Source organism: Anolis carolinensis, chromosome 1 (assembly GCF_035594765.1).
Source record: "Anolis carolinensis isolate JA03-04 chromosome 1, rAnoCar3.1.pri, whole genome shotgun sequence".
Classification (NCBI taxonomy): domain Eukaryota; kingdom Metazoa; phylum Chordata; class Lepidosauria; order Squamata; family Dactyloidae; genus Anolis; species Anolis carolinensis.
This window is the reverse complement of record NC_085841.1, coordinates 30,901,601-30,927,548: the sequence shown is the minus strand read 5'-3', so window position 1 is coordinate 30,927,548 and position 25,948 is coordinate 30,901,601. Positions and strand designations below refer to the sequence as shown.

Sequence of the window (25,948 nt, the reverse complement as noted above, 5' to 3'; positions counted from 1 at the left end):
GCCTCTCCAACTCTCCGCCTTCTCCTCTCTCTCTCTGTCTTTCTTTCTCCCTGGACTTCTCTTCCCAGCCTCTCATTTGCTCGTTCCTTCTTCTTCGCCGGTGCCATGATCCGACACCAAGAGACGCCGTCCTCTTATCAGGAGGTAAGGAGAGGGAAAAGTGGGGAGCCTTGGGTGCATCTACACTGCAGAGTTAATGCACTTTGGACTGACTCAATGCTATGGAATCCTGATGGGCAAACTTGGGCCCTCCGGGGGTTTTGGATTCCAACTCCCACAATTCCTAACAGCCGGTAGGCTGTTAGGAATTGTGGGAGTTGGAATCCAAAACCCCCGGAGGGCCCAAGTTTGCCCATGCCTGGATTATATTGCAAATATTCAAAAATTCAGAAAGAGGAGCTCAACTTTGCAGTCAATTATTCTGCCCTGGCCATTAATAGTGCGCTTATTAATTATTTATAGTTTTGGAAAGCACAGTGACATGACACCCGAGAAATAGGAGTTTAGTATCTCGGACAGGCATGGGCAAACTTTGGCCCTCCAGGTGCTTTGGACTCTTAACTCCCACAATTCCAATTGTGGGAATTAAGAGTCCCAATCTACAGGAAAGGAGATTCCACCTGAACATTAAGAAGAATTTCCTCACTGTGAGAGCTGTTCAGCAGTGGAACTCTCTGCCGCTGAGTGTAATAAAGGCTCTTTCTTTGGAGGCTTTTGCGCAAAGACTGGATGGCCATCTGTCGGGGGTGCTTTGAATACGACTTTCCTGCTTCTTGGCAGGGCGTTGGACTGGATGGCCAATGAGGTCTCTTCCAACTCTATGATCCTATAACCCTAGATGTGTATACGCTTTTACTTGTTTTGAATGCTTCAAGTGATGTGTATAAGGTTTATATAAAACATAGCTGAATGTTGTCTTGTGTCTCGGGTCCCAACTCAAAGATATGTGAAGCCACTTCCACACAGCTGAATAAAATACTACATTATCGGTTTTGAACTGGAATATATGGCAGTGTGGACTCAACCCAGTTCAAAGCAGATATTGTGGGATTTTCTGCCTTGATTTTCTGGAGTATATGGCTGTAAAGCAAGGGCCCTCATTACAGATAATCTCAAAACAATGCACTTCTTTTTTCCTAATATATATATATATATATATACACACACACACACACACACACATATATAAAGTTTAAATTTATATATTCATAAAAAATAAAAATCTGTACACGTGTGGATGTATGTATATATATGTATATATATGTATATGTGTATCCAGTGCAATGCTACCTAACATCAGTGCAATAGTTGTGTTTATATCTGGCCCCCAAGATCAATCTGTACAATCTTGACAAACGCAATTAAAGCCGATGCCGTAATAAATGTTACTTTTTATGGTGTTACAGTCCTCTTTCCATGTTTTCTTGGTGTAACCGAGGATGCATTTATTTATACTGGAGAATTGATGCATTTTGACACCACTTTAACTGCCATAGCTCATGTTAAAGAAAATTGCAGGTGTCACAGTACTGTTGTCGAAGGCTTTCATGGCCGGAATCACTGGGTTGCTGTGAGTTTTCCAGGCTGTATGGCCATGTTTTAGAAGCATTCTCTCCTGACGTTTCACCTACATCTATGGCAGGCATCCTCAGAGGTTGTAAGGTATATTGGAAACTAGAGAAGTGAGGTTTATATATCTGTGGAAGGTCCAGGGTGGCAGAAAGAACTCTTGTGTGCCTCAGGCAAGTGTGAAAGTTGCAATTAATTACCATGATTAACATTGAAAAACCTTGCAGCTTCAAAGCCTGGCTATTTCCTACCTGAGGGAATCATTTGTTGGGAGGTGTTATCTGGCCCTGATTGTTTCCACAGATATATAAACCTCACTTCTCTAGTTTCCAATATACCTTACAACCTCTGAGAATGCCTGCCATAGATGTGGGTGAAACGTCAGGAGAGAATGCTTCTGGAACATGGCCATACAGCCCAGAAAACTCACAGCAATCCTGTCACAATACTCCTTCTATTTTATACCTCTTTACCTGATCAAATTCCAGCTTTTTTTTTAGTGCGATTTACTCTAGTTCCAGAGAAAACCACATCACCAGCTTTTCTTCTTTAATTCTGATTTTCAGAACACAACGAGAGGTGCATCTTCACTGTAGAATTAATGCACTTTCACACTACTTTTAACTGCCGTGGCTCAATCCTATGGAAACCTGGGAGACGTAGTTTGGTGAGGCAACACCACTGTTTGGCAGAGAAAGGGAAAGAACTTGTTATAAGTCAACTTCCATGATTCCATAGCATTGAGCTGCGGTAGTTAAAGTGGTGTCAAAACTGCATTAATTCTTCAGTGTAAATGAACCCAAAGTCAGTTTGACACCACTGGAAAAAGTCAGCTGGCTTGTTGGGTTCGATTTCAAGATCCTTTTTCATTTGAATAATAATGACGCGAGAGTTTTGTTCTCCATAGCAATCTGAAAAAATGGCATCGAAAGAACTTCTCTTGTGTCATTTTCCTGTGTAGTTGCAGATAAAAAGACAGGAACGGGAAGGAAAAGAAGGAGAAGAAGAGAGGGAGTGTGTTCCTGATAGAAATCAACACAGCCAAATCAAAGAGATATGTTGACATGATCTTCTTCAAACTGGATTATACACCTACATGGTTATATACAGGTCAAGATGTTAATAAATCGTGCTGGAGAAGAAAAGGGACAGTGGGTACACCTACTCCATAGAGCAGGCATGGGCAAACTTGGGTCCTCCAGGTGTTTTGGACTTCCAGAATTCCTAACAGCCAGCGGCTGAGGGGGAAAAGGAAGGGGCCTGAGGCTGTTAGGAATTCTGGAAGTCCAAAACACCTGGAGGACCCAAGTTTGCCCATGCCTGCTATACAGTTAGTATAGAGATTCTGCTGTAGGAGGTTTTCAGAGCTATTTTGCAAACAAGAGCCATTACAGTACTTACGGTATTGGGCTATGATTCTTGCAACCAGGGTTCGAATCCCATCTTGGCCTGGGAAATCTGCAAAGTGACTTTGGACAAGTCACGCTCTCTCGCCAAGTCCCTTCTAAGCAAATCTCATCAATGATAGGTTCCCCTTAGGGCTGCCATCAATCAGAAATACTCTGCAAAAAAGACCTAAATACTCAAAAGGCACCCAATCCCATCTGGAAAGCTGAGCAGAGTTGCAAGCTTAGGAGGCTATGTATTGTCGAAGGCTATATATTATATAAAGAGGCTATATTTCAGGAGAAGGAACTGGCAAAACCACCTCTGAGTATTCCTTGCTTAAGAAAACCCTTTGAAATTCATGGGGTCGCCATAAGAGGACAGGTGGCTTAAAAGCACATCCAAGATAACTCCGCAAACAAACACAGAACCAAGTGTTTCTGCCTGAGTGTTGTGTGTTCTGCATATCAATATCGCAGCTGCTGCAACTCTTAACTCTGCCTTTGGCTTGCTTGCCCTTCGGAGCTATAGAGACAGAGGAGACCACAGTGCGTTTGAATTGAAATGCACATTGCTGACCTTCAGATATATTTTGGAATACAGTAGAATCTCACTTATCCAACATTCTGGATTATCCAATGCAGTCTGCCTTTTAATAGTCAATATTTTTGTAGTCAATCTTTTCAATACATTGTGATGTTTTGGTGCTAACTTTGTAAAATCATAATGTAATTTGTTGTTTAATAGGCTTTTCCTTAATCCCTCCTTATTATCCAACATATTCGCTTATCCAACGTTCTGCTGGCCCATTTATGTTGGATGAGTGAGACTCTACTGTATTAGCAAAATCACAAGGTTGTCATTAAGAATTATTCAGCATGTGCACATACGTTTATACTCCTGCTCAAGCTAATTTGTATAGTTATGTGTAATCATTAGGAAAGTCAGAAGTCAAATGTAATTTTTTCTTCTTACTGTTTTGGTTAGTTTTTCCTCTTTCATGATTACTTCTTTTGGGGGTGGTGTCCGGTTTTTTAATGTATTAGAAAATGTTTAACAAAAACTATCAATTAAAATATATATTCACTATGAGGAGCAGCTTAAAGAGCTGGTCATGTTTATCCTGAAGAAGAGAAGGCTGAGAGGAGACATGATGATATCCATGTATAAATATGTGAGGGGAAGTCATAGTAAAGAGGAAGCTGCCCAGGAGACTAGGACATGGAATAACGGCTTCAAACTACAGGGAAGGAGATTCCACCTGAACATTAGGAATAACTTCCTCACTGTGAGAGCTGTTCAGCAGTGGAACTCTCTGCCCTGGAGTATGGTGGAGCCTCCTTATTTGGAGGTCTTTAAGTAGAGGCTCGATGGCCATCTGTTAGGGGTGCTTTGAATTCAGTTTTCCTGCTTCTTGGCAGGGGGTTAGACTGGATGGCCCATGAAGTCTCTTCCAACTCCATAATTCTATGATTCTTGCTCATTTCTAGGAGATACCTGGCTTAAGCTATTATTCTGCCAGAAGTTGGCCATAGATTTGTTCTGGAAGACCAAGAAATTCTTAGGCCCCTTCCACACAGCTGTATAAAATCCCACATTATCTGCTTGGAACTGGGTTACATGTCAGGGTGAACTCAGATAACCCAGTTCAAAGCAAATATTGTGGATTATCTGACTTGATATTCTGGGTTATATGGCTGTGCAGAAGGCCCCTTAATGGGAACACTTCTCTAGGCACTGCGGCACAATTATAAGATCAACCATAGTGGAAGTTGACCATAGTGTTGCCCTGGAGGAGCTAGAGAGGTATTTGATCATATTTGTGGTATATTTCTTTTTATATTTCAGAGTTTTTCAGCTTTTGCAGGGGTCCTGTGCCCCTAACTCCAGTAAAAGTGGATAGCTTCCTGTATCCCATTTCTCCTGCCTTCCAGTTCTCTTCCTTCAACCCAGGCATGGGCAAACTTTGGCCGTCTGGGTGTTTTGGACTTCAACTCCCACAATTCCTAACAGCCTATCGGCTGTTAGGAATTGTGGGAGTTGAAGTCCAAAACACCCAGATGGCCAGAGTTTGTCCATGCCTGCTCTAACATAGTCAGTTAACATTTTGTGATCACTTAAAGTTATCTCTCCTCATTGGATTGTTTCTCCATTGGAGAATATTTTCTATATATCTTCAAACTTGGCTTTTCCCCCAAGCAGCTGATCCCTCTCTCCTGTGAGTGTTGGTTAAATAAGCAATGACATTTTGCTCCCGAACGCCAGACGATTCTCAATGCTTTAAGCATTTGAAGTGATTCACAAACATTGTCTCCAGCTCGCCATATGTCAGGACCTTGATGAGGGCAGGGGTGGGGTGTCAGGAAGGCACACACACAAAGAGAGAGAGAAACGGATATTTCTGGACAGCATTTGTATAGGGGGAAGATCTCGGCCCACAGTCCTAAAATAGAAGAGGGAAGTGTGAAACAGGCTTCAGTTGGGTTGATTGGCACATGGTGAAAAGAAAGTCTCAGGTCCCTTCCACACAGCCATATAACCCAGAATATCAGGGCAGAAAATTCCACAATATCTGCTTTGAACTGGGTTATCTGAGTCCACACTGCCATATATTCCAGTTCAAAGCAGAAAATGTGAAATTCAATTCAGCTGGGTGGAAGGGGCCTCAGGTTGTCTAGAAAATGAATAGGACAAATAAAAAATGACTTTATATAAAAGCCTGCTGTCCTTTTAGATTGGCAGTATTAATCTGAGCACACAGATCCCTTGGGTAGCATAAGAATAAGGTAAATCTAATCTCAACAAACCTTACAACAGCCCCGAAAAGCAGACTACTATTATTACATTGGAGAGAGGACTGAGGAAATTATGGTTTGACTCTCATCTAGGGTGAGTTCTGCATCAGGAGACAGGCTTCACAACTCCTTCAGCTTCCCTAGAGGAGGTTAATCTGTGATTAAAAGCTCATTAATTGGTAATACGACATTTACTATTCCCCCTTTCACAGTGAACTGCTTGTTGAAATATGTATTGTAGGCATAATAGCGCAGCAAGCTAACTTTGGAGAGCCAGTGTGGTGTAGTTATTGGTTTGAGAACTGGACCAAGACTTGGAACCAGGGTTCAGATCACCGCTCAGCCATGTAAACTCACGGAGTCACCTTACCAAAGGCAAAATCCCCATTGAACAAATTTTGGCAAGAAAGCCTTGTGATAGGTTCATGTCAGGGTCTCCTTAAGTTGGAAACAACTTGAAGGCACATACTAACAAAGCTATTGATCTAAATTTAATGATGGAGATTCTTTACAGATCCATGTATGAAGCACCGAAGTGACATTCCAACCCACCTCCCTTGTTATTCCATGCATGAAAAATTACTTTTGAATTCATGATACTCTAGAGATTTCTCCCCATTCCCCAATTGTTGAATATTTCACTAGAACTGTGGTTCCCAACTTGTGGGCCATGGTCCACAGGTGGGCTGCGAGACCTAAAATATGGTCCCTGAGACATGCGGGGGAAATTGGCGCCAGGACCTGTTCTTGGGGTTATTTGGGGGTGTTGATTCAGAAAATTGCATTGGATAGACAACATTAACTCTAGAGTATTAAATATGGTTTCCTGTGGGCAAGCAGATGGTGACTACTGAATAGCATATGTTCTGTATCAGAAACTAGAGCTGATGTGGTCTATCCAATGCAATTTTCTGAATCAGCACTCCAGATAACCAAACCGAATCTAAAGTTGACCAAAAACTGATTTGTAATCCTTTTGGTACTAATGTTGGAGAGTGGTCCTAGGTCAAAGTGGTCCCTGTTCAAAAAAAAAAAAAAGGTTGGGAATCATTGCACTAGAAGGAAATAAGTTGTCAGAGTATGTGCAGTTTGGGTTTTTTAAATCACTTGAATCAAAATTTAATGACTATTGGAATGAAATGGAGTTTGCTTCTGGGTGGCTCAGTGATACTCTTCACTTGATGTCTGTAGAGTCTGGTGATGCCTTGTATGTGTGAATCGGCCATGGAAAAAGTAAGGTCATAAGAAAACATCCTGTTCACCTCTCAAGTACAGTGCATTTCAATGGAGTCATCATTACTCACAATCAAGAAGAAACCATGTGTAGTTTAGGACCCTTATTCATGGGCATTTGGTTCTGCGATGAGCTGCAAATACAAAAGAAATGTGATGATCACGTCCCATATTATTAAATAGTAGTGAGGTAAACATGCATGTGTTGTCCTATTTGTGTTTATATGGTCACCATAAATACAGATATGCTGCAAAGATCCATGGCTGTTGGAAATTGCAGATCTGTATCCCACGGATTCAGAGGGCACAATGTATATGCATGCTTGAATTATCCAACCCACATGTGTTGTCCCATGACTAGTCTACTTGACATGGCTGCTATTATTTATTAACATATATCCAGCCATTCCACCTAAACTAGGGCTCAAAATCATTTGCTAAACACATACAAAGGGGACCACGCACAAAGGCATAGATGGAACGCATGCAATAAGGGTACAGTGGTCCCTCACTACTTTGAGGTTCGCTTTTTGTGAACTTGCTGTTTTGTGTTTTTTAAATAAACACTAAAATAATATTATAAATCATAAAAAATTATGATTTACAGTGGCGATTGTCTCATTCAGGGGCAGTCGGTGGGTGAGAGAAGGAGCCCAAACGGCAGCATGAGGAGAAGGCGCCGGTGCCATGTTCCCCTGCCTCTTTCTTCCCTCCCTCCCGCCCTCCTTCCCTCCCTCCTTCCCTCCCTCCCGCCCTCCTTCCCTCTTTCTACTTCCTTCCTAAGGAGAAATCTAGCTTCCCTACTTTGCGGATTTTCTTTATCGCAGGTGGTCCTGGAATGTAACCCCCGCGATAAGTGAGGGAACACTGTATTGTTAAAATGCAATTGAACTATAGCATTCCAGCCATTTGAAACAAGTCTTTTAAAAAGTCCTTTATAATTTGCCCCTAGAAAACAGCTTTTAAAAAGGTTTAGTTAGCAAAAAGCGGTAACTTCTTTTAAATACCGTAGTTTTTTGTTTAGGAAATGGACAGGGAAAGGAATGCGAAGGTTGTGGGGAGCTGCTTTCCCTGTTGCTTCAAGACACCAGGAGAGAAAAGAATGTAAGGGGAAGGAAGCAAAGGAAGCTGGGTCTGTTGTGATATGCCATCAGTTATTTTCCATTCGTTTTGGGATTAAATGCTGTGCAGCACACAGAGATGTAACATCTATCAGAAGTGACAAGCTTGCAACATTGACAAAAATGTCTTGGCACTTTGGGCCGAGGGCTTTGAACAACGAAACAAGAAAACATCTGCCTGGAAAGGTGTCCGTTCCTTTGTTATTTTGGGCAATGGAGTTGGAATAGAATGAAGCCATGGCCTGTAGATGTTTGTTTCATTTCATTTTTGATGTCATTGCTGTTCAGTTGATGGTGACAGGGATGGAAGGCATTACAGCTGAGATAACTCATGATGAAAGTAGGAAGATGTTGCTGAATGTGCACAGGAATTGCTTCAATATAAATGAAGATGATTATGATCATGATGACAGAAATTATTTCTGTTTCCCCGCCCACCTCCTTAGTAGGAACATTCTGATTGGGACTAATTCTGTATTTTGGATTTGTAGCTGAGTGATGAAGTAGAGCAGGCGGCTGTAAATGTTGAGGCATCTGAGGAACAAGAAGATGATCAAGAAGATGCCAGCTCAGCCATCCTTCCAGGTAAGAACTACTGATCCTGGATAGTTTGGACTCTAGGCCACTATTGGGTGTTATTTTCATACCTAAACACCATTAAAGCAGCAAATCCTGTCTGATCTTGGAAGCTAAGCAAGGTGATTTCTGGTTAGTACCTGGATAGGAAACTCCAGTGAATATCAAGTGCAGAAGGGTATACACCAGGCATGAGCAAACTTCTGCCCTCCAAATGTTTTGGACTTCAATTCCTACCGGCTGTTGAAGTCCAAAACAGCTGGAGGGCAGAAGTTTGCCCATGCCTGGTATACATGAATCCCTCTACATTTGATGGCTTTAAGGCTAAAGGCCCCCCCTAAAATTGGGAAAATTATGAATTTAAAAACTGCTATTTTTAATTCCTAAAAGAACACATATCTAAGGAGAAATTCCATATTAATCAAATCCATGAATAATCACATCTGCACAAGTTAAACCCACAACTGCAGAGGGCCAACTATTTCAGAGGCAAGAACTGGCAAAGCCACCTTTGAGTATTCCTTAGCTAAGAAAACTCTTTGAAAGTCATGCAGTTGCTATAAGTCAGGATGGCACAACCTGTAGCCCTCCAGGTGTTTTGGAACAGCTGGCTAGAGCTGGGAGTTGGAGACCCAAACACCTGGAGAGCCTCAGGTTGTGCAGGCCCGTGATAAGTCAACAAGTGACTTGAAGGCACTTATATACACGAGGCAACTACATTTCTCCAAGGAAAGAACTAGTAATGCTGCATAGAGGAGGGAGTAAATTCTAGATAGACCACAGCTGCTCATTCTGCAGGGAAAAAATAGAATTTGCACACAGACACACTCACATCCCTCCTCAATTGTAGGTTCCTTTGTCTTTAAAATGAGGTATCTTGAAAGTCTGACTCCATATGATCTGGTGTTTATTAAGGTTCAGGTGAATGTCTTATTAAGTCCTAGACGGCGGCAGTACTTCCACGCGTTTCAGCAAGTCTTGCCTAAAGAATGTCTTCTCCGTAATTCTCCTCTTCATCTATCTGCTGCTGATGGCCGTAGCCATCTTCCTGGTCTACCAAACTATTGCCGACTTCAGGGAAAAGCTCAAGCACCCGGTGATGTCCGTCTCTTACAAGGAGGTGCCCACATATGACGCACCAGGTAAGACCAGAATTGGCCTCACTTCTCATCGTACGAGGGGACAAGGCACAGATAGACTGTCTGCTTGAGAATCTTTCATACTACAGAATGATAGCACTTGATATCAGTTTAACTTTTCTGTCTCCTTTCTATGGATTCCAAGAATCTATATTTCCTGGTTGTTCAGTGTATCATCAAGCTACAAATCCCAGTAATCTGTAAGATGCAACTGTAGTTTTTGAAATGGTCTTCCTCCTCCTCCTGCTCTTCCTCTTCTTCTGCTTCTTCATCGTCATCTTCTTCCTAGGCGATCCCTCATAGTTGGAGGATGATGACCCTCCAAGTGTAGTGTCTTGGTGGCAGATGCATAGGTGACTGTAGAGCCCTATTCTTGGCTCGCATGTTTTTCCTCAGTGAGGACATCAGTTTCCATGTGGAAGGTGGTCCCGGTCAGGGTTGGCTTGACGCGCCTTCCTCTTGGCACGTTTTTCCTTTTCACCCTCCATTCATGCCTCTTTGAATTCTGCAGCACTGCTGGCCACAGCTGACCTCCAGTTAGAGCACTCAGTGTCTATTCCACAGTTTTTAAGGTTGCCTTAAGACCATTTTTAAATTTCTTTTCCTGTACACCAACATTACGTTTCCCATTCTTGAGTTGGGAGTACAGCGACTACTTTGGGAGACGGTGATCAGGCATTCAGACAACGTGGCCAGTCCAGCAGAGTTGATGGTGTAGGGGCATCGCTTCAATGCTGGTGGTCTTTGCTTCTTCCAGCACACTGACATTTGTCCGCCTGTCTTCCCAAGAGATCTGCAGGATTTCTTGGAGGCATCGCTGATGGAATTGTTCCAGGAGTTGAGTGTGACATCTATAGACAGTCCACGTTTCATGGGCATGTAGCAGGGTTGAGAGGACAATAGCTTTATAAACAAGCACCTTGGTATCCCTACGGATGTCCCGATCCTCAAACACTCTCTGCTTCATTTGGAGAAATGCTGCACTTGCAGAGCTCTGGCGGTGTTGTATTTCAGTGTCAATGTTGACTTTTGTGGAGAGGTGGATGCCAAGGTAGTGGAAATGGTCAACATTTTCTAATGTTTCACCATTAAGCTGTATTCCTGGCATTGCAGAAAGATTGGCTGGTGACTGCTGGAAAAATACTTTGGTTTCCTCAATGTTCAATGAAAGGCTGAGCTTCTCATATGCTCCTGCAAAGGTGTTTAGAGTGGCTTGTAGGTCGTCTCCTGAATATCATCAGGATATTGGAGTTCTATAACAGATGTTGTGACCTTGTTTTTGGCTTTTAGTCTGCTGAGGTTAAATAGCTTGCTGATTGATGACTTCCATTCCAGTGGGGAGCTTCCCATCAACAAGATGAAGTATCATAGTGCTGAAGATGGAAAATAAGATTGGGGCAATAACACATCCCTGTTTGACACCTGATCCCAACTTCAATGGGTCACTTTGGGAGCCATTGCTGTCCAAGACTGTTGCCATCATGTCATTGTGGAGGAGCCACATGTTCTTTGATACCATTGTTGTTTGAAATGGTATCAAAGTGCTATAACAGTGTAGTATGAGAAAGACCTTGTTCTGTGTATTTATTTAGGCCCTAATATTTAAGCTAAAAAAACAGATTAAATCTGTGTACTGTTAGGTGCAACCAGGCTACAGCGAACTTTATGATTGTCCATCGGAACTTGGGATATTGTTACATGTTCTTGGTGCAAAAAAGATGGGAGTAAAGTCTTTGGAGCTGTTTGACCCTTGTCCCCATAACTAGTGAAAGTTTGCTAGCCTCTCCTTCCACCCTAGCAAATTCACTGGTGCTAATTATTAATACATCACCGAGGAAAGAAATGAGAAATGATCTGAAGACTGTTGCTGGAATTACATCTCTTGTTTATCTTTAGTCAGAAAAGGGCAAGGGAGGAAGTTGGTGTGAATCTACTGATAAATGTCTTTGGTGATTTACAGTGGATCATCAGGGGCTGCAGTCCTTTGGTTGTCTAAGAAAAGCAGCAACGAAATTACCTCCACTGATACACCTTTGTCCTAAATTACAGCTTTGAAATAAAACATGGGGAAACCAGGAAGAACTATGGTACTCCTTGAGTTCACAAACTTCCATTCTTATCAACACGGTGGATCTGTGGATTCTAGTGAATCACAGAAGTAGATCCTAGAAGCTGAAGTCAGCTCACTCCTATGTCAGGAACATTCAAACACGTTCCAGTCTTCTTGTTTTAGCAACTGGGTCAAGCAAGTAGGGGCTTATTTGTTCTAGTCCAGGCTTTGGCATGAATTGGATTATCTGGCTTGAGGAAGGAAAATCGTGGCCTTCTGGGTGTTGGTGAGTTGCAGCTGCCAACGTAGTTGTTGCTCAGGAATGCTGGGAGTTGTAGTTCCCAGCTCTTTGGCTGCTCGTGATTTAGGGTGGATCTGTGCTATAGAATTAATGCAGTTTGATACCACTTTAACTGCCATGGCTCAACCTTATGGAATTTTAGGATTAACAGTTCAGTGATGCACCAGAACTTTTAAACAGAAAGCTAGAGACTTTGCAGAACGACAGCTCCCATGATTCCATAGCATTCAGCCATGGCAGTTAATTTGGTGTCAAAGTGCATTAATTTCACAGTGTAGATGTATCCTTAGATCAAAGGGAAATAGTTCATCTTTCTTTCTTCTGTTTTAGGTAAAGGAATTGGATAGTTTAATATTCTTTATTTTCTTGGGCTTGGGTGATTTTTGATAATATAAGTTGAGCATCCCTTATCCAAAATTGTCCATGTGAGTGGCTGAGATAGTGACATCTTTGCTTCTGATGGTTCAGTGTACACAAACTTGATTCATGGGCAAAATTACTAAAACAATATTGTATAAAATTATATTAAGGCTATATGAAACATAAATGAATTTTGTGTTTAGATCTGGATACCATCTCCAAGATATCTCATATGCAAGCACAGGGATTCAAAAATTCCAAAAAACATTTTTAAAGAATCCCAAATACTTCTGGTTCCAAGCAATTCAGATAAGGGATACTCAATCTGTATTAATCATAGTAACTTTCTTAGCTGTGCAGGATAAGCGTGGTTAAATGCTGTTTAATTCTCTTTCTGCTCTTTCCAGTGGGGTCCAGAAACTGATGAGCAACCAGGAAGATTTGGGGGTCACTTGTGGAAGTGAATTTGGCTCACATGTTAATGCCACATGTCACCGTAGAGGTGTGCAAATTAAGGTCCTCCAGATGTTCATGGAGTTGTAATACCCATCAGCCTTAACTAGCATGACCAATGGGAAGGGATTATGAGAATTGTAGGAAGAGACAATAAAATTTTTCTGGCACTCTTCTTGCTATGTTGTCAAAGGCTTTCATGATCGGAATCACTGGGTTGCTGTGAGTTTTCTGGGCTGTATAGCCATATTCCAGAAGCATTCTTTCCTGATGTTCTGCACACATCTATGGCAGGCATCCTCAGAGGTTGTGAGATCTGTTGGAAACTAGGAAAGTAGGGTATATATATCTGTGGAATGTCCAGGATGGGAGAAAGAACTTTTGTCTGTTTGAGGCAAGTATGAATGTTGCAATTGACCAACTTGATTAGCATTGAAAAGCCTTGCAACTTCAATGCCTGGCTGCTTCCTGCCTGTGGGAATCCTTTGTTGGAGGTGTCAGCTGGACCTGATTGAATCATGTCTTGAATTCCTGTTTGCTGAGTGGTTTCTTTATTTACTGTCCTGTTTTTAGAGTTTAGGAGGAAACCATGAAAATGAACAAAATCTAGATACCAGTATTTTTAAAAACTCTAAAATCAGGACAATAAATAAAAATCAACACTCAGAAAACAGAATAATTCCAGGCCTGATTCAATCAAGGCTAGCTAACACCTCACAACAAAGGATTTCCCCAAGCATTAAGCAGTCAGACCTATTCAATGCTAATCAAGGTGACCATTGCAACATTCACACTTGCCTCAAACAGACAAGAGTTCTTTCTCCTACCGTGAACATTCCACAGATATATAAACCCCACTTGACTAGTTTCCACCAGGCCTCAAAACCTCTGAGGATGCCTGCCATAGATGCAGGCAAAACATCAGGAAAGAATGTTTCTGCAACATGGCCATACAGCCCGGAAAACTCACAGCAACCCTGCGTTCTTATTCATATATTTTGTTTAAACCATGGTATATTTGTGTTGCAAAGTTTTACTTGTAGGTTTACATTGACCACTATGCAATTAAATTTACTGGCTAAATTAACAGTGCCTTTTCCATGACAGGTATTGCCCTTTTCCCAGGGAAGGCTGAACTCCTGACCTGCAAGCATCACTTCTATGATTACATCCCTCCTCTGGTGAACCCAGGTCAGCCAGGAGAAATCGAATGCTTGACAGAGACGGTTAACTACACGGCTCCTTTTACTAATGAAACCAAGGTAATAATTAATAGGGGATTGAAGTCTACTGCACTGTGTAGTTGGGAAGCATTGGGACATTTGCTTTGCTGCTTTTGTTCATTTTTTTCCTTCTCAAGTATCATTTGAAGAGATTTGAAACAGTGTTGGAAGACTACAAGCTCATTTAATACAGCAAGGTCAGTTAGGTTACAGTAGGTATGAGCAAATTTCGGCCCTCCGGGTTTTTTGGACTTCAACTCCCACAATTCCCAACAGCTGGTAGGCTGTTAGGAATTGTGGGAATTGAATTCCAAAAAAACTGGAGGGCCAGAGCTTGCCCATGCCTGGGTTATGGTAAGCGATGTCCTTTGTTAATGATGTGCATGATGGATATATGTATTAGGGGGTATCTCATTAGACAGAATGAAATGCATAACATTCAGACTAACTTTCTTTAGAAAGGATGCAGTTTGAATCATTATAGTTTGGTGGAGATATCTGTGGATTAGCATCTGTACCAACACTGGGCCTATGTTTTCACACTCCCACAGCAGCAATGTATGGATGGCCACCTTGGAAGAAAGGGAGGGTGTTAACAAACAACAAACAAAGAAGGGATTTGATAATGGTGATGTTCACTCTGATCCTGTGTATGACTTCAGAACCCCACTTGTGGCATGCATCCTGACTACCTCCCTGTTGCCCATTCCATAGAAAAGCTGTGTGCATGTGAATGGAGACGTATTTAAGTACTGTGTACTCATGCTGATGAGTGTGCACACATTATTGGCAGGGAATATAACAGTTACAGGCTGACTCTCCCTTATCTGAAGATCTGAAATACACCAAAACCTGTCACTTTTCCTCCTTCCTTGAGAAAAGGGTGCTAGCCACACATGCAAGGTCTGCTGTGGGGCTCTAATGGAAGAAATAAAATAGAGAGAAGATGAGGACTCCACTTACACAAGGCCCCTGTTAAAAACCCCAGACATTCCAGATGCTTCTGTGCTTGTCTTCTGCCCAGCCAATGGCTGTGTATGATGGTATGCATGCCCTAGAAATGACTGGGAGGGTGAGCATGGAAAAACTGCATTGGCCACTGCCTGTATCTGGCCCAGAGATAATGAAAAAGCCTCATTGGGGGATTTTCCCCTCCTGTCCCAACTAAAATTGTAGAATGTGTGCTGACAGCCCTTAAGGGTATTCTCTTTCTTGCATATGGTGATACTGAATGGCCCAGCATGGAGTAGTGGTTTGAGCATAATAATAATAATAATAATAATAATAATAATAATAATAATAATAATAATAATAATAATAACAACAACAACAACAACTACTACTACTACTACTACTACTTTATTTTTATACCCCGCCTCTATCTCCCCAAAGGGGACTCAGGGCGGCTTACATGGGGCCAAGCCCGAATAAAAACAATAGCAATATAAAACACAACAATAGACAAAAAACATGCACAATTATAAAAATTTAAACATTAGCCAATAAAAACAAATGACAAGAGCTAATAAAAACATGGATTAAAACGGAGAGGTTGTAAAAGTAGACTAAGTAAGGTGCACCATATAAATCTTGTAAACACGAGGTTACTGATAAAGTGCTGCAAATTCATTGGCTCTGGAGGTAAAGGCAAAGATAAAGGTAAAGATAAAGGTTTCCCTTGACATTAAGTCTAGTTGAGTCTGACTCTGGGGTTGGTGCTCATCTCTATTTCTAAGCTGAAGAGCCTACATTGTCCATAGACGCCTCCAAGATCATGTGGCCGGCATGACTGCGTGGAGCGCCGTTACCTTCCCGCCAGAGCAGGATCTATTAATATTTGCATGTTTTCACACTGCTAGATTGGCAGAAGCTGGGGCTAACAGCGGGAGTTTTGATCAGCAAGTTCAGCAGCTTGGCGGTTTAATCTGCTCACCCCGCTCCCCGGTTTCAAACTGCTGACCTTTCGGTCAGCAAGTTCAGCAGCTCAGCAGTTTAATCCACTGCACCACTGGGGGCTTCTGGCTCTGGAGACCAGGGTTCAAATCCCTGATCAGGTTTGGAAAGCCACTGGATCACATTCTCTCAGCCTCAGAGGCAACTCCCCCCACACACCCAAAACAAATCTTGCTAAGAGAAGCCCATGGCCGGTTTGATTAGGATTGCCACAAATCAGAAATGACTTGAAGGAACACAACAGCATTAATCACCTTTCCCTCCATCCCTTAATTACTATGTTTGTGCAAAAAATTGTACCCCAAAATGATGATGATGATGATGATAATATCAGGAAAAACCTCTGGACCTGTATCATTGTCATTCCATTTATACTGTTCTGAGCCAGCTGAAAAGCTCTTCGTCAAGGGACAGTAGTTTTATTTCTTCAGATCACCAGGAATGTGTACCATTTTTGAGTGAATGGCCAGTTTTCCCTTATCTGGAAACCAGCCAAGGGCTGCAGCTTGTCGTCAATAAACATTTTGGCTCATGGTGTTCACTTTGGTTGTGTCTGATAAATCCCAAGCCTCTTTCAGTTCCTCCATTATTAAGGGAAATAATCAAGAGTTGACTTTTTTGCATTATATTTAACAGCAAGCAATATTATATGGATTTTCTTTTTTAAGTTTTGCTCCAATTGTGTTTGTTTTCTCCTTGAAACTGACAGAAATTTGTAGGATGTGGGAGCTCTGAATGACCTCAAAACACCAGCAAATTCCTTCATCCTGTTCAATTTTGTGACATGCGTATTGAAACAAGAGACAAAGATTCTTCTTGCTTGTCTAATCCCTTCCCGTGTACCTTTTTTGTTCCTTGCCTATGCAGAAACATGCCATCATTGTTGAAGGGCCTCGGGATGTAAAGAAGCGGGAACTGGTCTTCATGCAGTTCCACCTCAATGAGACAGACCAGGACTTCAGTGCAATAGACTACCTTCTTTTTAATTCATTCCAGGAGTTCCTCAGCAGGTACAACCTATTGTTGTTGTTACTTTCCCAGAAAGAAACAATTTGTGGTGTCATGCACATGGAGGAAGCAATCTTCCAGGATCTACTTTGCAAAGGTAGCACCTTAGAATGTAACTGAGAGAATTAAGTTGATAGCATGGACTAAGTCTACCTCAGATGCAATCTGAGGAAGTAGACTTAGCCTGTGAAAGCTGATGCTGCCAACTTTATTCTCTGTTACTCTCAAAGATACTATAAGATCCCTTTGCATAGTGATATTGCAGACTAGCACAGCTATGTCTTAGGATCTACTTTGGGTTTTTTTTCAAATCCAACACCCATGAAGAAGCAGCTGCAGAAGAGTGACAGGAAGAAAGAATTCATTTTAGCATTCCCGAGAGTCCCATTTTGTATGGAACCCCTGATATTTGGTAGCAGAAAATCCTGTCCCATGGGCATGTGGGTAAAAGGGCATGTGTCAAATCCTACATTTTTTTGAACCAGCATGAGCGAGAAGAGTGGCTGCCAGCCTAACCATAAACCAGCCTCTGAGCATTTGGTATTATGACCTCAAATTATATATCAAACACTGCAAGGGATCCATCTGTTTTGAGCATGGCTGGTGCTGGTTTTGCTGTTCTTGGCTTTCCAGGCTCAAGTGAAACCTGAGGCAGACTATGTAAGGACTGGGCTGATGTGAGTTTTCCAGGCTGTATTGCCATGTTCCAGAAGCATTCTGTCCTGATGCTTCACCCACATCAATGGCAGGCATCCTCAGTGGTTGTGAGGTCTGTTGGAAACTAGGCAAGTGGGAAAATGGGAATTCCAGACATGAAAGAATCAGGGCCAGCTAACACCTCCCAACAAAGGATCCCCCCAGGCAGGAATCAGCCCGGCTTTGAAACTGCAAGGCTTTTCAATGCTAATAAAGGTAATTAATTGAAACATTCACACTTGCTTCCAACAGACAAGAGTTCTCCCACCCTGGACATTATTCCACAGATATACAGACTCCACTTGCCAAGTTTCCAACAAACCTCATAACCTCTGAGGATTCCTGTCACAGATGTGGGTGAAACGTCAGAAGAGAATGCTTTTGGAACATGGCCATACAGCCTAGAAAACTCACAGCAACCCAGTATTAAAAAATACCAAAATCAAGGCAGTAAATAAAGAACACCGCTCAGAAACAGGGGAACCTTCTTTCATTCTGTAAATGTCTAGCATTGCAAAGAGAGAGGGGCATTGAAAATGATTTGTGCCACACTGTGTGGCTGGGGGATTTTAAAAAAAGGAATATTCCCAAACTATGATGTATGATCCATTTAGGCAGCCTTTAAAGTAGGCTGTAAGTGTTCTATTTGAGAAGAACATTCAGGGTAATAGCCTGTTTAGAAGCCATATAAATCGAGCTGAGTCTGAATCATACTTTAGAATCCATGCTTCTTTTTTTAGGCTCTCCACGTTGCATACGTGGCTGCCTTGGTAACCCCACAATTTTGCCAGAGTATGGAGAGGCTTTCCAACTATAGTGGCTAAGAAGGAATAATTAAGAGGCCCAACTAGGCCTGGGAATGGAGCTAAGGCACCCATGCAGGCAGGCTGTGGAAAGCAGTAATTCCAATTTAATCATATTTCCATCAGAAGTCTCCTTCAGTAAATAACTTGAAATGGGAATTAAAGGGAGAGCAGAAAGCAGTCACTTTACAATTACATTAATAAATGCCCTTTCCAGATGATATCCATTTTTTTGAATGCCAAGAAAGCGAAAACATTCACAGCTATTGTTCAGTTGTTGGCAAATCGCTGAAAGGCTGTTCTTAAAGAGGAGCTTATGTGGTTGGCTGGACTTGTTACAGTTCCAAACATAGAACTGTTGACATGAAGCCATGGTGAAAGATACCATAGCTATTGCTTTTGATGCCATTCGGACTGCTATACATAAAGTGGCCGTGCAAATCTTTCAGGCACGTATTGAACAGTGTAATGTCTTGAGTAAAATATAAGCAAGACTAATTGGACCAATTTGAATGAATCAATGTGGGAAATCATAACAGAGGAATGGCAAAGACTTTTTTAAAGGAAGGGAAATTGCATTCATTAAAAATGCCAGCAGAAGAAATGGAAAAACAGCAATAAGATAGTGTTTATGCATAAATTTCCAGAAAAATTGTCAAGTATGCTTACCGGTGATGCTATATGTCATTATATACTCAAAGAATAGAATAATAGAAGATGAACAGTTGTCTTTCTAATGCTGCAGTAAAAGTTCAAGTGCCTTACAGCAGTGGTGGACCATGGCCAAATTTCTGGATGGAGAACATGCTCTTCCTCGTAGGTCCTGGAGAACCATGCCTATACCACTCCTGTGCCTCCTCAGTTTATTTTTAAAAATACTAGCTGTGCCCAGCCACACGTTGCTGGTGGTGTCTGTATTTTATAGGCAGTGTGGAAGAGGCCTAAGTGAGGCCTAACTTTGCCTGTCCCCTGGGCTGAGTGGGTTGCTAGGAGACCAAGTGGGCAGAGCTTAGCCTTCTAACTGGCAGCAATTGGATAAAAACACTTATTCCTCTCCCTCTAATTAGGACTTTATTTTTCTTTTCTTTTTGTTGTATCAACCTAGAGGCGTGGATGAGGGATTGTGCTGTCAATTTTCGAGGTTGTGGGGTGTTTAGTTTTGTTGTTTTGTCGGTCGCCAGGATTCCATCACTCTTTTATATATATAGATTTTTTTAAATGCCCCTCCCCAAACCTAGAAATTTTGCTGTGTTTTTAAAACTTTACGCCCAGGAGAAGCTGTTATTGGCTTTTATTAACATGGGACTAAAGTGGAACTCAAGAGCTTGCATTGTGTGGTAGTTTGGGCATTGGACTAGTACTCTGGAGACTAAGATTTGAATCCTCATTCAGCCATAGTAATTGAAGTGGGTAAGATCTTGAACAAGTCACACTCTCTCAGCCTCTGATAAAGGCAAGGGTAACCCCTCCTGAACAAATCTGGTGAAGAAAAACCACTGGTAGATTTGTTTTAGGGTCACCATAAGTTGGAAATTGAGCCCCCGGTGGCACAATAGGTTAAATCCTGTGCTGGTAGCACTGCTGACCGAAAGGTAGGTAGGTGGCTCGAATCCAGGGAGTGGAGTGAGCTCCTGTCTGTCAGCTCCAGCTTCCCATGCAGGGACATGAAAGAAGCCTCCCACAGGATGGTAAAACATCTGGGCTTCCCCTGGGCAAGGTCCTTGCAGATGGCTAATTCTCTCACACCAGAAGCTACTTGCAATTTCTTGTCACTCCTGACATGAAAAAAAAAGTTGAAAATGACTTGAAGGCACACAACAGCAACTTCCTTGTTAAATAAAGATCTCTTTTGGACTTAAAACAGCCATATGTGTGTGTGTCCAAAATGTGGCAAAGCTATCCTTCTGTGAGCTGTTTCATTTGAATTCTGTTTTGTTGACTTTTGTTGTAATTGTTTTATGCTGTCAAATCACAGTGTGACTTGCCCAAAAGGTCACCTAATGGGTTTCCATGGGCCAATCCTCAAACCACTATACAGCACTGGCTCTCCTTGTTTATCCTTGTTATATTTCCTGGCCATGCTCCCTTCTGTCTTGCTCCAACACTCCTTTTCATGTTGACATCCTTGAAATTGTCTTGTAGGATTCAAGAAGATGAGAGAATATTGCACCTCTGGGAAATGGTCTGGCCTTTTCAGGTGTCTGCAAAAGAAACAAACTGGGAAGCATCCAGTGAAATCCACAGAAGAGACATGCTGCAAAAAGAAAATCAAAAGACGGTTGCTTTATTAATGCGGGTAGATAAAAATTTGCACCACAGAGCTTTGTACAGGAGCACCCTTTCAAAGATTAAGAATGAGAAACACCCTCCCGTCTTCGCCTACGTTTTCACATGTTGTCCAGAAATGGTTTGAGAGTTCCTGGTCCAGAAATTTGATACTAGCTACTAGCCCCTAAGGAAGGCCAAAATGCAGTGGACCTTTTTATTAATAAAGCAACTGTCTTTTCAGCACTTTGAGACACTTCCCCAGTTTCTTTTGCAAGGGTACTACTGGGCAAATTTAGAGCTCTGGCCCAAATTATTTCCTGTACAGCTTCAGAGCCACTGATCAAAGAAGACTTATGTCTCCTTTGCAGAATTTAGTACTGTTATTTCGGCTTGCGATGTAGGGGGATTCATGCTATTGGTGATTAAGCGTTTATTATTCAGCAATGAAAATACAGTAGAGTCTCACTTATCCAACACTCGCTTATCCAACGTTCTGGATTATCCAACACATTTTTGTAGTCAATGTTTTCAATACATCGTGATATTTTGGTGCTAAATTTATAAATACAGTAATTACTACATAGCATTACTACGTATTGAACTACTTTTTCTGTCAAATTTGTTGTATAACATGATGTTTTGGTGCTTAATTTATAAAATCATAACCTAATTCAATGTTTAATAGGCTTTTACTTAATGCCTCCTTATTATCCAACATATTTGCTTATCCAACATTTTGCCGGCCTGTTTATGTTGGATAAGTGAGACTCTACTGTATGTGTGGATGTATTTGTCATAAAGAGCCATCATGGGGACTAACATTAAATGCTTGTGAAGAAATTGAAATGGAAATTCTAATCCAGTTCTCATGGAATATTTGAGAATATTTAATCTTTCTGCTGTTGCTGTGTCATTGAAATATCTCTTCTATATGTGTTTGCAGAGCCTCTGTAGTTAACATACAGGAGCCAAAATTTAGGGAGGATCTATTTTAGTGAGGCTGGACCTGATTTTATTTGCAATACAACTCCAATATCTGCAGGACTGATAATTGCAGTTTCATTTATTGCTTAATATTACTTAATTATGAATACATAACTGAATAGCTGGTGTAGAATATCAATTAGGGTTTTTTTCTCCCCCAAAGATTGTCATAGCCAAGGATTGTGACTTCCTTTCATTTCCCCAAAGTAATCCCCCTCTTCCTGCTGCAGTCCTAACAAATCAGAATTCATGAAGGTATGTGAGAGCTCCTACTCCAGCTGGAAGTTTTCCGGGGGTTTCCGTACCTGGGTGAAAATGTCTTTGGTGAAAACAAAAGAAGAAGATAGCAGGGAGACGGTTGAATTCCGACAAGAGGTAATCATGGGCTTTCAAGCTACACTTGGCAACCAAGCAGTGGGGACTGCTAGGGAACCTGTTCCAAGTCACCCAGGGCTTGATACAACAGTGACATGGAGTGTCATCTTTGTTAAGTGTTAAAGGTTTATTGAAATGGCAGAGTGCCACACCATTTTTGCTGCCTTCCTCCTCCTCCTCCCCATGATCCCCATTTCCCCAAGCTGTACAATTTCTAGCAACCGTTTTTAGAAAGTTTCCTTTGGATAAGAGTTGAGTGCTCAGGATTCCTACTATCTTTGTAAGGCCCACTCATTTACAAATACATAGGAAATAAACTTTTAAAGCAAATAGCAACATATACTGATCCAGGATCAAATTCCACAAAGCAATTATTTACTCACATTTTGAGTCAACTTAAGGCTAGAACTCACTGGTGGAGGTGGTGATGATACGGGGACAAGAACCCATTATTTTATTTAAGTGCATCTGACAAAATACTCTTTCTAAGCATTTTAGATCATTCAGGCCATTTTATGGTATGGTACTACTAGAAGTTGACTACAGTTGTACTGGAGGGCCTAGAATGCCTGAAGAGGTGTCTTTTTTTCTCAGCAAGCATCTGCAGGTTGATTGCTCAGGGGGAAAGGGCCTTTCAAAACATACCTTATTGTTTTCTTTTTAATGGTAATGCTTTGAATGATGCTGTTATTTTAATTATATTTCTAACTTTTATATGTAATTAAAACTATTCCACGATAGTAGTAAAAAACTCTTTCCTTTTCTTATTCTCAGATCAGTGTGGTCAACTACATTGAACGGAGGACAAAAGCAGAAGGAGATCAACTATTTTTTGTAGTCTTTGAGTGGAAAGATCCATTCATTCAAGAAGTTCAGGATGTGAGTAAATGCTGATACTGATATTGCTTTTCTTTCAAGACAAATGAAACCATCCAGTGATTGTGAAATCACTGGCTATTTCAGGTTATTTTCTTATTTATTTATTTACAGTATTTATTTTCTGCCCTTCCCACCCCGAAGGGGACTCGAGGCAGATCACATTGCACACATATAAGGCAAACATTCAATGCCTTAACATAGAACAGAGACAGAGACCAACGCAGGCTCCGAGCTGGCCACAGCCCGGCCCACTATAACTGTTGAAAATTCATGACCAAAATCCTGCATCATCAGCGTACTAGTTATAAGCACGAATATATGAAATTACAGCTGAAGAGTAGACATTTGCAGAGGGTTGATGCTCCAGGGATAGCAGAAAACAATTTGGTCCAGGCAGTGGGGGACTGTAGAAAAAGAGCACAGCTTTTCTCCACTTGGTTTGGAGGACAGATCTGAAAATAGTACAGAACCTCGAAACATTTAAACTATGAATCAAAGAATACTCAAAACATTTGCAATGAAAATCAAAGAGTGTGCCATTAGCGAAGTGTTTAAATCATGCCTTTCATTTCCTTCCATAGATTGTTACTGCAAATCCTTGGAACATGATTGCCCTTCTGTGTGGAGTTTTCCTGGCTTTATTTAAAGCAGCAGATTTTGCTAAACTCAGTGTGAAGTGGATGATAAAAATACGAAAACGGCACCTCAAGAGAAGAAGTCAAATCTTGAACCATATAAGCTGAGGACCGAATGTTAAAGAGTTTTCTGTTACACTGGAGAATACAAGCAATGTAAGATTAAAGCAGTAAAGCAGTTGCACAGAGGGGAAAACTGAACTGACAGAAAGGCTGCTTGCTTTGATGGACTCTAAATGAACCTGACACTTGACGTTTTAGAGAGCTACTAACTTTTATAAAGACTTCTACTAAAAGATAGAGGGAGGGCACTCCTTTACTAGACTATTGTTAAATAGTAGGAAAATCTTGAAATAATATTTTATCCCTGTAGCAAAATTCACATGTGGATAGACAGAGCCTTTGTTTCATAGTGATGCAGAAGTGGGGTCTTTTAAACACATCTGTCAAGGTTAAAATGGCTTGTCACATTGAGTTTAGAACAGTAATGAATTTAGTAAATCCTGTCCTGTGCCCAAGGCAGAGTTTTTATCTGTAACATGTTATCTCAGGGAAATAACCATAAAAGAGAGGGGGAAGGAGTGTTTTTCAGTTCAACAGCTTCACTCAGTTTCAGAGAAGTTCTTGAGGGCCACAGTCCAGTGGCAGGAAGGCAAAAGGGGGAATGCAAAAAAAAAAAAAAAAAAAAACCAGCATATTTTACTGTCACCAAATATCTGAAGGGGTCTTTTAGAATGAAAAAGGTTATATATAAAATATGGGAAACTCATAAGGAAAGAAAGCCAGATGATTGGATTGAGGGTCTAGGAGGACCAAATACAGTCTCAGAGGTTTATGTTCCTCTCCACTTCCACAAAGGGTTATTAACCTCAAAATATGCTATCCACTAGAGCAGTGGTTCTCAACCTGTGGGTCCCCAGGTGTTTTGGCCTACTACTCCCAGAAATCTCAGCCAATTTATCAGCTGTTAGGATTTCTGAGAGTTGAAGGCCAAAAGATCTAGGGACCCGCAGGTTGAGAACCACAGCATTAGACTGTGGTGCTAGAGGAATACCTGATCTGATTCAATTTTTAATAGCATTTTACAAAAATGTTTCAAGACTTTCTCTGAATTTTGATCATCATGAGTTGGCTTTATGGCACCCAATACCAGGCTTATCATACCTGCAGTACTGTACTCTTTTAGTAACATATAATTAATAAAAGAACATGGTAAGCTAATAAATGTATTATAAAAATATCCCCTGTATGAAAGCCAGAACACTGAAAAGATATTACTTTTATCAATTGTTTTGTTATTTGATGCAAATATATTTAACTGCATTTGAAGTTTTTCAATAAAATTCTACTTATGAGCTATATAATTTACTTCTTAAACTTTGTTAGTCTTCTAAATGGGGAAAGCTTTCTAACTTTCAGGTTTCTGCCTGCATGAAGGAAAACAAAAAAATCTAGTTCTGTTAAACCAAATGAGAGCCTTGTCAAGATGACAGAGGTTATAAATGTTCTGTATTACATTAATGGCAGAAGAAAAATTCTAACAAAAAAAACCCACTATGCATATTTCACAATGAGTCCTGGCTGAAACTTTGACTTACTAGGAGACACTCTCCCCCCAAACACACACACACAAGGATTGTGTTCCCCGATGTCTCTTCCTAACCTTCAAGGAAGAATGGGAACAGGAAAAAACATTACTCAATGTCTCCGTTCATGCACAACCAGCAGCTCCTTCTTGACTCAGCCAAAGACAATCCCCAGTCTAGACTCTAGAGGCAGCCCCCAGTCATGGAATAGATTTGTTGCCAGCACAAATTGGATCAGCCCCTCCTCCCCAATTCACTGGAGCCTGGACTCACTTGCACAATCTTGAGAAATCTCATTGTGTATGTGAAGATCAACCCATATGACAGTAAGAACTTCTCATTATTCTCTCCACCCAATGACCCATCTAAAACTAGACAAACAGATCTAATCGATCTAACACAATTTTAGTCACCAAGTTTTCACACACTCAGTTTGATAGTGATCAGCTGGTCTAGCCCAACATTGATGGTTTTAACACTTTCATTAAGCCCTCCATTCATCTGAATATACCGCTTGATAACCACACTCCTGCCCCCATATAACCCAATTTTAGT

The 25,948-nt window shown here is 41.2% G+C and overlaps 1 protein-coding gene across 1 annotated transcript; it reads left to right on the top strand.

The window, feature by feature from the left end:
* The first annotated feature begins 10 nt into the window (after nucleotides 1-10).
* pacc1 (proton activated chloride channel 1) lies at nucleotides 11-25,171 on the top strand. The gene is made up of 8 exons (XM_062971876.1): nucleotides 11-144; nucleotides 8,596-8,689; nucleotides 9,619-9,822; nucleotides 14,091-14,245; nucleotides 17,027-17,169; nucleotides 22,149-22,293; nucleotides 23,068-23,172; nucleotides 23,754-25,171. Exons 1-8 carry the CDS (start codon nucleotides 106-108, stop codon nucleotides 23,913-23,915), a joined length of 1,047 nt encoding a protein of 348 aa, XP_062827946.1. The 5' UTR covers nucleotides 11-105; the 3' UTR covers nucleotides 23,916-25,171.
* The last annotated feature ends 777 nt before the right edge of the window (nucleotides 25,172-25,948 follow it).